Source organism: Giraffa tippelskirchi, chromosome 5 (genome assembly GCF_054371585.1).
Source record: "Giraffa tippelskirchi isolate mGirTip1 chromosome 5, T2T-mGirTip1v1.2.pri, whole genome shotgun sequence".
Lineage (NCBI taxonomy): Eukaryota > Metazoa > Chordata > Mammalia > Artiodactyla > Giraffidae > Giraffa > Giraffa tippelskirchi.
This window is the reverse complement of record NC_137279.1, coordinates 109,097,612-109,111,941: the sequence shown is the minus strand read 5'-3', so window position 1 is coordinate 109,111,941 and position 14,330 is coordinate 109,097,612. Positions and strand designations below refer to the sequence as shown.

General features: G+C 37.2%; 1 protein-coding gene across 7 annotated transcripts in view; it reads left to right on the top strand.

Annotated features, from left to right (window-relative positions):
* Window positions 1-14,330, top strand: part of MAGI3 (membrane associated guanylate kinase, WW and PDZ domain containing 3) — a 435,962-nt gene that overhangs the window by 398,346 nt on the left and 23,286 nt on the right. For all 7 annotated transcript variants that reach the window (XM_081493374.1, XM_081493372.1, XM_081493371.1 and 4 more), the window contains 3 exons: window positions 3,837-4,029; window positions 6,519-6,707; window positions 13,411-13,596. In XM_081493374.1, the coding sequence (XP_081349500.1) occupies window positions 3,837-4,029; window positions 6,519-6,707; window positions 13,411-13,596 (568 nt within the window). The remainder of the gene's footprint in view (window positions 1-3,836; window positions 4,030-6,518; window positions 6,708-13,410; window positions 13,597-14,330) is intronic.

The window sequence follows — 14,330 nt, the reverse complement described above, 5'->3', positions numbered from 1 at the left end:
ATTATTTCTTCAAGTTAAGTTTTCTGCTCCTTTCTCTCTTTTCTCCTTCTGGTACTCCTATAATAAGAATGTTATTCTGCTTGAAGTCATTCCATAGGTACCTTGGGCTATCTTTGCTTTTTTCATCTTTTTTTTTTTTCTTTCTGCTGCTCTTATTGAGTCAATTCCATCCATATTGTTTCAAGTGGCAAAAATTCATTCTTTATATGCCTGTGTAGTATTCTGTTATATGTATATGTGTGTGTATGCCACTTTTTAGTTTTTTGAGAAACCTCCATACTGTTTTTGACAGTGGCTGCACCAATTTACATTTCCACCAACAGTGTACAAGAGATCCCTTTCCTCCACATCCTTACCAACATTTGTTATTTGTAGATTTTTTGATGATAACATTTCTGACAGGTATGAGGTTATACTTCATTGTGGTTTTGATTTCCCTGGTGATTAGCAATGTTGAGCAACATTTCATGTGACTGTGGGCTGTCTGCATGTTCCCTTTGGAAAAATGTCTGTTCACATCTGCCCATTTTTTAATTGGGTCATTTGTTTTTTTTGATATTAAGCTGTATGAGCTTTTTTATATTTTGGGAATTAATCCCTTGTTGGACTCATCTGCAAAAATTTTCTCCCCATTCATAGGTTGTCTTTTTATTTTGTTTATGGTCTCCTTTGCTGTGCAGAAGCTTTTAAGTTAATTAATTTTTTTAGTTTTAGTTTAATGCATTTCTCTTTATATCATTATGATTTCTGAGACATATTTACCTATTTGGTCTTTCTTTTGTTATTAAAATCTTTTTATTGAAGTATAGTTGATTTTCAATGTTGTGTTATTTTCAGGTGTACAGCAAAGTGAATCAGTTTTATATGCGCACGCGCACACACACACACACACACATCTACTCTTTTTTAAATTCTTTTACCATATAGGTCGTTACAGAGTATTGAGTAGAGTTCCCTATAGTAGTGTGTATATGTCAATTCCAATCTCTCAATTTATCCTCCTCCCCCTCCCCCAGTAACAATATGTTTATTTTCTATATCTGTGGCTCTGTTTCTGTTTTGTGGGCTTCCCTGATGGCTCAGCAGTAAAGAATCCGCTTGCAATGCAGGAGACGCAGGTTCAATTCTTGGGTTGGGAAGGTTCTCTGGAGGAGGGCATGGCAACCCACTTCAGTATTTTTGCCAGGAAAATCCCATAGACATAGGAGCCTGGTGGGCTATGGTCTATGGGATTTCAAAGAGTCAGATACAACTCAAAGGACTGAACACACATGCACACGTTTCTGTCTTGTAAATAAGTTCATTTGTACTATTTTTTTTTCTATTCCACACATAAGCAATATCATATGGTATTAGTCCTCTGTCTGACTTACTTCATTAAGTATGACAGTCTTTAGGTCCATTCATGTTGATGCAAATGGCATTGTTTCATTTTTTATGGCTGAGTAATATTCCACTGTATATATTTACCACATCTTCTTTATGCATTTGTCTATTGATGGACATTTAGGTTGCTTCCATGTCCTGGCTGTTGTAAATAGCGATACAGTATTCATTGGGGTGCATGCCTCTTTTTGAGTTGTGGGTTTTTTTTTTCAGGTTTATGCCCAGGAGTGGGATTGCTGGATCATATGAGAGCTCTGTTTTTAGTTTTTTAAGGAACTTCCATACTGTTCTCCATAGTGGCTGTACCAATTTGCATTCCCACCAACAGTGGTGGGGGGGTCCCCTTTTCTCCACATCCTCTTCAGCATTTATTGTTTGTAGATTTTTTGATAATGGCTATTTGGACCGGTGTGAGGTGATACCTCATTGTAGTTTTGATTTGCATTTCTGTAATAATAAGTGACATTGAGCATCTTTTCATATGCCTCTTGGCCATTTGTATGTCTTCTTTGGAGAAATGTCTATTTAGATCTTCCACCTATTTTTTGATATATTTTTTTTTTAATTAAGCTTCATGAGCTGTTTATATATGTTGGAGATTAAACCCTTTTCAGTCACTTTGTTTCCAAACATTTTCTCCCATTCAGAGAGTTGTCTTTATTTTGTTTATGGTTTCATTTGCCATGAAAAAGCTTTCAAGTTTATTTGTGTCCCATTTATTTTTGTCTTTATCGTCATTACTCTAGGAGACAGATCCAAAAAGATGTTGCTACAATTCATGTCAAAGAGTGTTCTGCCTATGTTTTCCTCTAGAAAGTTCTATTGTATCTGGTCCTACAATTAGGTCTTTAATCCATTTTGAGTTTATTTTTGTATATGGTGTTAGAGAAAGTTCTAACCTTTATTCTTTTTATGTAACTATCCAGTTGTCCCAGCACCACTTATTGAAGAGACTGTCTTTTCTCCATTGTATGTTCTTGCTGCCTGTGTTGTAGATTAATTGACCATAAGTGTGTGGGTTTATTTCTGTGCTCTCTATTCTGTTGCATTGATTTATATATTCATTTTTGTACCAGTACCACATTGTTTTGATTACCGTAGCTACGTATTATAGTCTGAAGTCAAGGAATGTGATTCCTCCAGCTCTCTTCTTCTTTCTCAAGATTGTTTTGGCTATTTGTGTTTTTTTCTGTTTCCATACAAATTTTAAAGTTTTTTGTTCTAGTTCTGTGAAAAATCCCTTGACATTTTGATAGGGATTGCATTGAATCTGTAGATTGCCTTGGGTAACATGGTCATTTTACCAGTGTTAATTCTTCCAGCCCAATAACATGATATACCTTTCCATCTGATTGTGTAATCTTTAATTTCTTTCATTAGTGACTTATAGTTTTCCAAGTACAGGTCTTTTACCTTGTTAAGTAGGTTTATTTCTAGGTATTTTATTCTTTTTGATGCAGTGGTAAATAGGATTATTTCCTTAATTTAGTGTATAGAAATACGACAGATTTCTGTATATTAATTTTGTATCCTGCAACTTTAGCAAAATCATTGATGAACTCTAGGAATTTTCTGGTGATGTCTTTAGGATTTTCCATATACAGTCACATCATCTGCAGACAGTGAGTTTTGCTTCTTTCTTACCAATTTGGCTTCCTTTTATTTCTTTTTCTCATCTGATTGCTATAGCTAGGACTTCCAAAAGTATGTTGAATAAAAGTATTGAGAGTGGGCATCCTTGTCTTGCTCCTGATCTTAGAGGAAATGTTTTCACTTTATCTTCTCTTAAATGTCAGCTTGTAACAGCTCTGGAACTAGTCCAAATACTTAGGATTACCAATTACAGGATTCTAATTGCTGGCAAAGAAAATGAGCAAGATCTGTTCACCTGGTTACAAGTGAATCTTAGGTCACTTTGTTCCCTTAAAATGTATACTGCTTTAGAATTTAGGAACAAGAAACATTTCTCTTTTGTATATGCTAAACTTGAACTGATAGCCTTATGTAATGGGAGTATTGTAAGAATTATCCCAGTTGCTATGAACAGTATACCAAAAAAAAACTTCTGTGATGACATTCAATGGACTTTACTTTTAGTAGCTACTCCACAGAATTGCATTTTCTGAGTTTAATATTTTTGTTCTGTTGTAATGAAGGAAGTGATAGTGGTACCTTCTAAGTTATTGAATTACTTTGTATTTTCTATCTTCCTTGTGCCCAACCCAAAGAATCCAGAAGAGATTACGTGGTGTGGTTATTTCAAGTGCCATTTTGGAGATGGGTCAACTTCTAAGATTTCACCTTTCTAAACTATGACTGTTTTCAGGGTGAACTGCAAAAATTTGTTGGTATGCATAGTTTTGAGTCAGAAAGTCCTTGACTTAGTAGTTAGGAATCTTAGTAAGTCTTAGTAGACTGTATAGAGCAACCCACACTTTATATCTTATCAGATATACATTGGAGCCATCATTCCTCTGGGCGCAGCTGAGAAAGATGGTCGGCTCCGTGCAGCTGATGAGCTGATGTGCATTGATGGAATTCCTGTTAAAGGGAAATCACACAAACAAGTCCTAGACCTAATGACAACCGCTGCTCGAAATGGCCATGTGTTATTAACTGTAAGAAGAAAGATCTTCTATGGTGGTACGTGAACCTGTTCTTGCTCTGATAAGTTAAAAAAGAAACAGAGACTTAGTCCACTTTTTTTTTTTGCAGGTTATTTTATTATGTTTAATAGTGTATAAGAGGCTGCGCTAGCCCTCTGCGACAGCCCACACTGTGTCTGTGAAGTGTTTCTTTGACTAAATCCACTTCTTACCTAGAACAATGACAACAACAAAAGTAGTGTGTGAGATAACTTATTTGGTGTGATCCTTGCATGTGGAAGGCCATGTAAGGTTGAAAGGATTCGTATATACTTACTACTACTACTACTACTATCAAAAAAGAGAAAGAAATTTTGGGTCTCTACATTAAGATTATATTAGTATATCGATGAATTTTGCCAGTGTGATATTGTAGTCAGAATATCAGGTTAAATCTGTTTTCTGAAGAACAAATACAAAGTTGTTTAGTCATACTAAGAGATCTCATTAACTGAATATCAAACAATTTTGGATCCTGATGAAATTCTAAATATTCAAAGAGGACAAAATGTTTCTACTTCAGAAGTTTTAGTGTGACATTTATTGAGTCTCAAACATGGATTCTTTTACTTACTCTTTACAACACTATGATGGTAAACGCTGTCATTATTCTAGTTACTCACAGAAAGGTTGAGAAACACATAGCTGGTGGGTAGTAGGACCAGGATTGAAACAGATAATTTAATTACAAAGCCTGAAGTCTAAACCATTACACTAAGATATGATAATCTCCTGTATTTTTATGTTCAGTAGCTTTGTGAATATTATGTAGAAATTTTTAAAAGTGAATTCTTGTCACTTAAAAATTTTTTAAAGACAACCCTGTAGCACCACAAGAATGTAAGCTTCATGAAGGTTGGAATTTTCATCCATTTAGTTCTATGCTGTGTATCCAGTACCTAGAAGAATGACCGCATGGCACAGAGTGGGCATTCAAAAAATCTGTGACTTGATGAATATTTACGTTACTCTTAAAAATGAGGCCCTGTGTTTTTGATTGTAGCATCCAAAGTAAAAGCCCACCTCTCTTCATAAATATCAGGCATTCTGAGATGCATGTGGATTCTAATGCTGTGTTGCTTCCTTTTTGTTGTGCTGGTCTCAGAACATAACCATGTAGAGTAAACAATTCGATGCTGTACAAAGAGATTGGCTCCCTCCTGGGAGGGATGCTTCCTCCTGGAAAGTATCATAAAGACTTTTCATAGTAGTTTGATATTATTGGAGACATTTTAGCTAGTTCATTCTAATCATGCATTATATCAAAAAGAACCTTTATTTTTTTTGTTAATTATTGGAAGTTGTTGACACTTTTGTTGAGGTTCAAAAACACATCTTCAGAATCCCATAGATTTTGATACAAAGAGACTTTATAGATGCATGTTCATTAATAACAGCATGTTGTGGTGGTTGTTTATGATGTTTTGTATCAAATTATGGCATAAAATTTGCTTTTTTAAAAAAATCAGTTATGACTAACTTTTGTCATTCTTTCTCAAATTCTGATATTATTCTTAATTAGAAGAAAATGGTGTAGGTTAACTGCCCATATGCTAGGAATTCCATGTGACCTGGTCTGTGTCTAGGAGAGTTTGCCATTCATGTGGAAAGCTTGTTATATGCCTGAGAACTGCTAATGGTTAACTCATCTCGTATTATCCATCAGAAAACTGAAGTTGTAAAACACATTGTAAAAGATAAATCTGTGTAGGTGGCAAACTGTTCTCAAGCTGTAATGGGAAGTATCTCTGTCCTGATGCGGTGACCTCCCAGACATCATGAGTGTCAGTCACTGTACTTAAATTATATATTTTTATTAAATTTTTATTTATTTAGCTGCACTGAGTCTGAGTTGTGGCATGTATGATCTAGTCTCCTGACCAGAGAGTGAACCCAGGTTCCCTGCATTGGGAGTGTGGAGTCTTAACCACTGGACCGCCAGAATTCAGTGTGTGTGGGGGGGGGGGTACTCAGTTGTGTCCAGCTCTTTGTGACTCCATGGACTGTAGCCAGCCAGGCTCCTCTGTCCAGGGAATTTTCCAGACAAGAATACTAGAGGACTGCGAGGGAAGTCCCACTAAATTATATTTAAAGTTGATTTTAAGAGGAAGTTTACTATGTTTTTATTCATTATCAACTTTTTAAAAAATTTCTGGTCCAGGTTCTAAACCTTGCTGGAATTAAAATAATTTCAAGAAGAATTTTTTTTTACCATCAAATGTCACAGAAGCTTTGAAAAACTTCCTTTAGAGTGAGATAACATTTTGTAGTTTTCCAACTATGTACTTAAAGAGCATTCAAGAAGTCCACTGGATGGGCTGCTGCCTACCTCTGCACTCAGATGGTGTCCGGAGTCACTTGAGCAGAGGCACTGCTTTTCTTTATGTTAGAAACTCAGTGTTCTTGTGAAGAGCTTAGCACAAAACACTTTAGTTATCAAAAGTTATAATGTTCCAGAAATATCAAAATTGATCTTGTTTATTACAGAGAAACAACCTGAGGATGATAGCTCTCAAGCCTTCCTTTCAACGCAGAATGGATCTCCCCGCTTGAACCGAGCAGAGGTCCTGGCCAGGCCTGCTCCCCAGGAGCCCTATGATGTTGTCTTGCAACGAAAAGAAAATGAAGGATTTGGATTTGTCATTCTCACTTCCAAGAGCAAGCCACCTCCAGGAGGTATGGGCCCCTGTGTCCTGGTGTCCCTCCAATTCCAGTTTCCTGAGTCACCCACTGGGGTTCATGAAACTAGCTAGGAATCATGTATAAATTGCCATTTTTTTTAATGCTGAATATTTTATTTATTTTAAAAATTATGTAGTTTAAATCAATCTTCCAGGCTTCAGGTTTATTTATCTATCTCAGAGTCTATAAAATAAATCTTAGTAGCTCAGTTTGCATCCAGCTTATATTGTGACAATATATCAGGAATGTGACCTAATTGATGTAGTGAAAGGACAATGCTGAATTTTTTTTTTAATTATGGGGGCATAGGGGTTTTTTTTTTCCCCAAAATTAGGAGAAATCATGTATATAGAAATAAATGAAATGTTAGAAGCAGTTGAGAAGAAGCAAAACAGAAAAACCTTGACCCAGATGTGTCTTAAATAGTCCTTTCATGTTATTTAATCATAATTGCCTTATTGCAGCTATAAATTGGCCTTAAATGATAACAGGCACTCTTACCTTATATGCTTCATCAAAAGGTAAAAGGTCAAGACCTTGAAAAATTAATCCAAATATCCTGAACCCAGTTTAGTAGAATGTCATCTGAGAAGGATGAATATGTATGTTAATTTAATATGTATATTAATTTCTTCAGCAAAGGAGGAATCACATCTTCTACGTCCAGGGCTGTTATGAATCAGCAAATTAAATATTTGCTGTATCTTTATGTTTCTAAGTAATAGTCATCTTTAAATATAAAATACAAATGAATATAAGATGATAACCAGCAAACTAATATTTATGTGTCATGCTTGTCTGGTAGCTTTATTTTTCCAAGTCAAGTAATAAAAATCTTTGACCACATGAAAATGCACTCTTAGCTTTGCCAGTGGATTTGATTTTATCTTGAGTAGCGAGATCCTTTTAGACTAAATGGTCACTAAAACCTTCGTGAAAAATGAAAGTGTTTTGAGCCAAACCAATTTACAAAAATCTTGCTAAAATCAATGCAAGTGTGTAAAGGAAGAAGATTCTATGACATGGATAAGTTATTACTATGGTATCAGGTCACTGCTCACTGATACTAGTTTCCATTTTCCAAAAGCCGTTGCTATGGTAATGCTTGGAACTGGAACTGTTACTGATGCTGTGAGGATGATTATGTGGCCTGTGTCAGAAAAAAGAGAAAGCAGCTATTAGGTGGATTTTATGTTATATCATTGGAAATCAGTATCTAGAAAAACAAATGACCATTTTAGATAATCATATTCTGATTCTAATACCATGCAATAAACCTGGGCATTCAGATTAAAAAAATAGTGAAAGATTATTACTCAGTGTGATAGATGCTAACCACTTTCCATATTGAGCATATTCCTCCTCTAGCACTACAAAAAATAGTGAAAGATTATTACTCAGCGTGATAGATGCTAACCACTTTCCATATTGAGCATATTCCTCCTCTAGCACTACAAAAATTAGGAGAGTCTAGTGTTCAGCATAAAACTAGGAGATACAGAGGAATTCAGTAAAATATATTAAATAGTTTAACCTATTTTTATATTTGAAATTTATGTTATACTTTAATACATTATCTGTTTTAAATATATCATCTTATTTGTGTAATTATATTTGTTTATATTTAAAATTAAAATCTTTTTATACTTCATTGTTTAAATTTCTTTTTACGATCTTAATGGTTTTACATACTATAGATGCTGGGTCTCTGTATAACATAGTGTCATTAAGTGCTGGGCTTTGTAATCAGACAAACATGGCTTTTAGACCCGCTTATGTCTTTTAATAGCTGTCTGATCTTGGGCACATTACTTACACTCCAAGTGCTCCAGCTTCCCCTGTGAAATGAGGATGTCAACACTTCCTGTCTCATATGTTTGTGAGGATTAAAAAAGATAATGCATATGAAGCCCTTTGCCTCGACCTTCAATAAATGTTGGCTGGTGTTACTTGTTGTAGTTTCTGCCATTGTCATCATCATTGTTTATGAAACTGTCACTGCTTATTGACCTTTTCTCTAAAGAAGCGTTAAAAAGTTTATCAATATTTGAGTAATGAGATGGGAAAGAAAGCCCAATTAAAATGTAAGATTGAGGTAACAGCTAATGCATGGCAGGAAATGAGTATTTGCAGCTCATTAATTATCAGCCTGAATGGTAAATTAGGCTTAGGTTGTCAAATGAATTTTATATAAAGTACTTGAGATTTTCAGTCATGATGCAAAACCAGAATTCGTAATTTCGCTGACGTGCTAGTTAATAATCTCACAAAATTCTCAGCCCTGCAAACATTCTTCTTGGAACTCCATTTATCTCATAGCTAGAAGGATCCTGGAGTAAGATCACATGAGGAGCTTTCCCTCACAGGACCAAGCAGTTGCAGTACGCAGTTCACTGCATAACAGTGAAAGATTGGTTTTAAAAAATGAGTTAGCACAGTTGAAAAGGCCAGAAACCTGTCTGTCAGAATAGATCCTTCTTTATGGATCTTGCCTTGGTACAGTTTGGTATTCTGCACAGTGTAGGTTGTTGGGTTGTTTTTTTTTTTTTTTCTGCTGCTGCTGCTGAAATGTATTTTCTGCTGACATTTGTCACAGGAAGAGTTCCCACTAGCATCTCTAATACCAGTTATAAAACTCTGTACCATTGACTTCTTCAAAGGTCAGGGATCCAGGCCCAGCATCCTTGTTGTCCTGGACCAGTTTGTGTAGGGCTGCATGAATGGAGTACTCAGCAAAGACCTCTGTTGAAGATGGAAAGGACCTGACTAGTTTTTGCATGGCCAGCACTTCAGAGGTTTTAGCATTCCACTTTTCATACTTTTCAGTTCTGGTTGCAAAGGATTTCTTTTAGAAGGGGACATTTTCAGCTATTGTCCTTTCTTTTCCTGAAAAGTAATATTTTAAGAGCACCAAAGTCATCTCAGCAGCTGGACAAGCCAGCCTGTGAGACAGATTTAGGACAAAGATGAATGAAGATGGAGAAATTGACTTCATGCAAATACCTATAGACTTTGTATACCCACAGTAAGGCAGGACTTCAGATTTTTCCTCAGCCATGTGTACTCTAAGCGTGTGTGCATACTAAGTCGCTTCAGTTGTGTCTGACTCTTTACGACCCTATGGACTGTAGCCCACCAGACTTCTCTGTCCATGGGATTCTCCAGGCAGGAATTATGGAGTGGGTTGCCATTTCCTTCTCCAGGGGATCTTCCTGATCCAGAGATTGAACCCGCATCTCTTATGTCTCCTGTACTGGCAGGCGGGTTCTTTACCACTAGTGCCACCTGGGAAGTACTCTAAACAGTTAACCTTGAAAACTTCCCAATCTATTCAAAGAATGTTCAGAAGTTATCTTTCTACTGGTCTGCTTATCTTTAACTGTTTTGGTGGTGCTGCTATAAATGCCAACACAATAACAATCTGACTACTTTGATCTCTCCTCACCTCTATGACTAACCCTTCAGGAAGTTCTGTACCAAGATTTGCCAGTTTCCTTTTGACCATATTACTCACATGATGAGGAAGGAACAACTGAGGCATCAGAGGTTTTTCTTGTTTGATGCTTTCCCAAGTATGAACAAACCCCTTTCACTGTGCCAGGCAGTTGAATGATTTTCTTCTCAGGGGATCTGGAATGAACATTGTTTACAAGTAAATTTCTTCTAAGGAGGAGAATTACTGAGATATTGATTTAGAAGGTCACCACTGAGCCCCTGTGTGATTCTCCATGTATTTCTGATGTGCTGCCTGTTGTCCTGTCTGGGCATCAGCTCACATCACCTGGCACAGGACACAGCCCATGCTGCTTGTGCTGTGCTTAGTCGCTTAGTTGTGTCCAACTCTTTGAGACTCCATGGACTGTAGCCCTCCAGGCTCCTCCGTCCATGGGATTCTCCAGGCAAGAATACTAGAGTGGGTTGCCATGCCCTCCTCAAGGAGATCTTCCCAACCCAAGGATAAAACCCAAGTCTATGGCGCTAGCGGTAAAGAATCTGCCTACCAATGCAGGAGAAGCAAGAAATGCAGTTTCTATCCCTGGGTCAGGATGATACTCTGAAGGAGGAAAATGGCAATCCACTCCAGTGCCCTTGCCTGAAAACTTCCACGGACAAGAAGAGCCTAGAGGGCTACAGTCCATGGGGTCGCAAAGAGTCGGACGTGACTGAGCGACCAAGCACAACAACAATGAAGAAAATAGTATAAATGCTTGATATAATTCAGAGCTAAAAGGCTTCAACAATATGTGAACCCTGAACTTCCAGATGTTCAAGCTGGTTTTAGGAAAGGCAGAGGAAGCAGAGGTCAAATTGCCAACATCTGATGGATCATTGAAAAAGCAAGAGAATTCCAGAAAAACATCTATTTCTGCTTTATTGACTATGCCAAAGCCTTTGACTGTGTGGATCACAATAAACTGTGGAAAATTCTGAAAGAGATGGGAATACCAGACCACCTGACCAGCCTCTTGAGAAACTTGTATGCAGGTCAGGAAGCAACAGTTAGAACTGGACATGGAACAACACACTTGTTCCAAATTGGGAAAGGAGTACGTCAAGGCTGTATATTGTCACCCTGCTTATTTAACTTATATGCAGAGTACATCATGAGAAACGCTGGGCTGGATGAAGCACAATCTGGAATCAAGATTGCCAGGAGAAATATCAATAACCTCAGATATGCAGATGACACCACCCTTATGGCAGAAAGTGAAGAACTAAAGAGCCTCTTGCTGAAAGTGAAAGAGGAGAGCGAAAAAGTTGGCTTAAAGCTCAACATTCAGAAAACAAAGATCATGGCATCTGGTCCCATCACTTCATGGCAGATAGATGGGGAAACAGTGGCAACAGTGGCTGACTTTATTTTTCTGGGCTCCAAAATCACTGCAGATGGTGATTGCAGCCATGAAATTAAAAGACACTTACTCCTTGGAAGGAAAGTTATGACCAACCTAGACAGCATATTAAAAAGCAGAGACATTACTTTGCCAACAAAGGTCTGTCTAGTCAAAGCTATGGTTTTTCCAGTAGTTATGTATGGATGTGAGAGCTGGACTATAAAGAAAGCTGAGTACCAAAGAATTGATGCTTTTGAACTGTGGTGTTGGAGAAGACTCTTGAGAGTCCCTTGGACTGCAAGGAGATCCAACCAGTCCATCCTAAAGGAGATCAGTCCTGTGTGTTCATTGGAAGGACTGATGTTGAAGCTGAAACTCCAGTACTTTGGCCACCTGATGTGAAGAGCTGACTCATTGGAAAAGACCCTGATGTTGGGAAAGATTGAGGGCAGAAGGAGAAGGGGATGACAGAGGATGAGATGGCTAGATGGAATCATCAACTCGATGGCTATGGGTTTGGGTGGACTCTGGGAGTTGGTGATGGACAGGGAGGCCTGGCGTGCTGTGGTTCATGGGGTCGCAAAGAGTCAGACATGACTGAGTGACTGAACTGAACTGAACTGAAAAGGCACTTGCTTCCACATTGACTTCCTCTTTTTTAAGATGAAATCTCCCACTGCATAATCCTAGAAGAGCCAAAGAATGGTACTTACTGTCCATGGGGCATAAATCATGGCCAAGAATAACTTCCAGTCCCTATGGAATTCTATTAAAATGGCCATAACATACACCTAGATATAATTCAGAAATACTAGTAAGGAGCCCATTTTACTATAGAAATTAAACACAATCACAGTGCCATTTAAAAATATTAAATTATCCTTATTGATAATAATCCACATTCAGCAGGAGCCCAAGTGCCAGAGAAATGTAGGCAAAGAAATTCAAGAGAGCGTAGAAGGAACACTTGTTTCTTAATATGAATGCCCTTTATTAAATGAAGAAATATATTTTCACAAGATTTCCTGACTGTCTGAGAACTCATTTTAAGGCATAATAACAGTGAAGAGTCTTAATAGTTACTCTAGGAAAGCCTTCAGCATTAAACTAGAGATATAATAGAACTGTACAGAGTGTCTTTCCAAATGTCTTAGAGCAGCTTTGTGCTTTCAGGGTAGGATTTTATCCATAAGCCAAATAATCTTAATATTAAACACTTACTGTTCTAATTCCACTCAGCTTTTCTAATTAAAAAATAATCTAGAGGCACAAATAAGAGGAGTAAATTTTGTTCTAGAAGTAAGTATGATTCATTTTAATGATCAGTCTTTTCACTGTAACTGGATTTCTGACTATTCTGAGTCCTGAACTTGATTTTGAACTGCATTTATTTACAAGATATCTTGTGGGAGTAAATGCCCCTTCAACTGAACCAAAGATGGTCTCATTGTAGTAGTTTCTAAAATACCCAATAGTATGTTGCAGCCTAAACAACCAATGACAAACAAGAAAGAGATATTTTCATAAATATCACTGAAGTCAGTAGCCTTTAAATGGGATTATTAGGATGACAATATAAAAATTGGAAAACGTTTCTGGTAAGTGGAGAAAAGCAAAGAGGTTTATATTGCCGTGATTGCAGCTGTGTAAAGAGTATCTGCATATCGACAAAGAAGGGAAGATAATATGAAGATAGTTGCACTTGGATAGGATGATCACTCATGGTGGTTTTTCTGATATATCTTTGAAGGATTTTCTTTGTTATTAGGTTGCATTTTTGATGCTGATGATGCTGGTGATAAATCCAATACTAAGAGATATGTTAAATAATTGAAAAACCTGGGGACTTTTTTTCTTCATAGTTATTCCTCATAAAATTGGCCGAGTCATAGAAGGAAGTCCGGCTGATCGCTGTGGGAAGCTGAAAGTTGGAGATCATATCTCTGCAGTGAATGGGCAGTCCATTGTTGAGTTGTCCCATGATAACATTGTTCAGCTGATCAAGGATGCTGGTGTCACTGTCACACTAACGGTCATTGCTGAAGAAGGTAAGGAACTGTTACACCTGCCTTCCCCAAACTGATCTGAAAGACATAGAGCTTGCAGAAGTACCAGAGCCACTGCAGTGATAGAACCATTTATACATGCTGGAATCTCATTTTTTGCCTTTTCCATTTAATGAATTTAAAAGACAGTTTATTATAAAGTTGTCAGTAGCTCAAGAAAAATAATCCAGCTAGCGAGTGGTGGCCATTTATTTACATGCTGGAGGAGCAAGCACCCAGAGTGAAAGACATGGGTAATACTTTTTAGATCTTATTTTCTTAAAATAACATCTTAAGTCTCTGCTTGAGTGAGAGAAAATCCTCTAAAGAGTTCAAAGAAAGTCACTGTTGATATCAAACCTTTCATGTCAGGCCCATGTCATAGTGTGCCTTGCTTTGCAGGCGGGGCTTCATTCTGGAAGCTGCTTTATAAATGCAGGAGCAGGAATATGTAGGAATGGCCAGTAAATAGGGCATAAGACTCACTTAGTGTCTTGCCTTGCTATAAGGCTGCCTCTGATCATTAAGAATTTGTAATTAGGGACCATTTTGAATAGCAACCAGTTCATGTTATTTGTTCATGAATTACAAGGTAACCATTACATAATGCTTACCTTCTATTATTTTTCCTAATTTTGTAAAACTAACAAGAGGCCAAAAGCAACAAATTCATGAAGTCAGTCTTTCATGTTAAAATTCCTTATGCTGTAATGTGTGTTCATGTCCCACTCCATCCC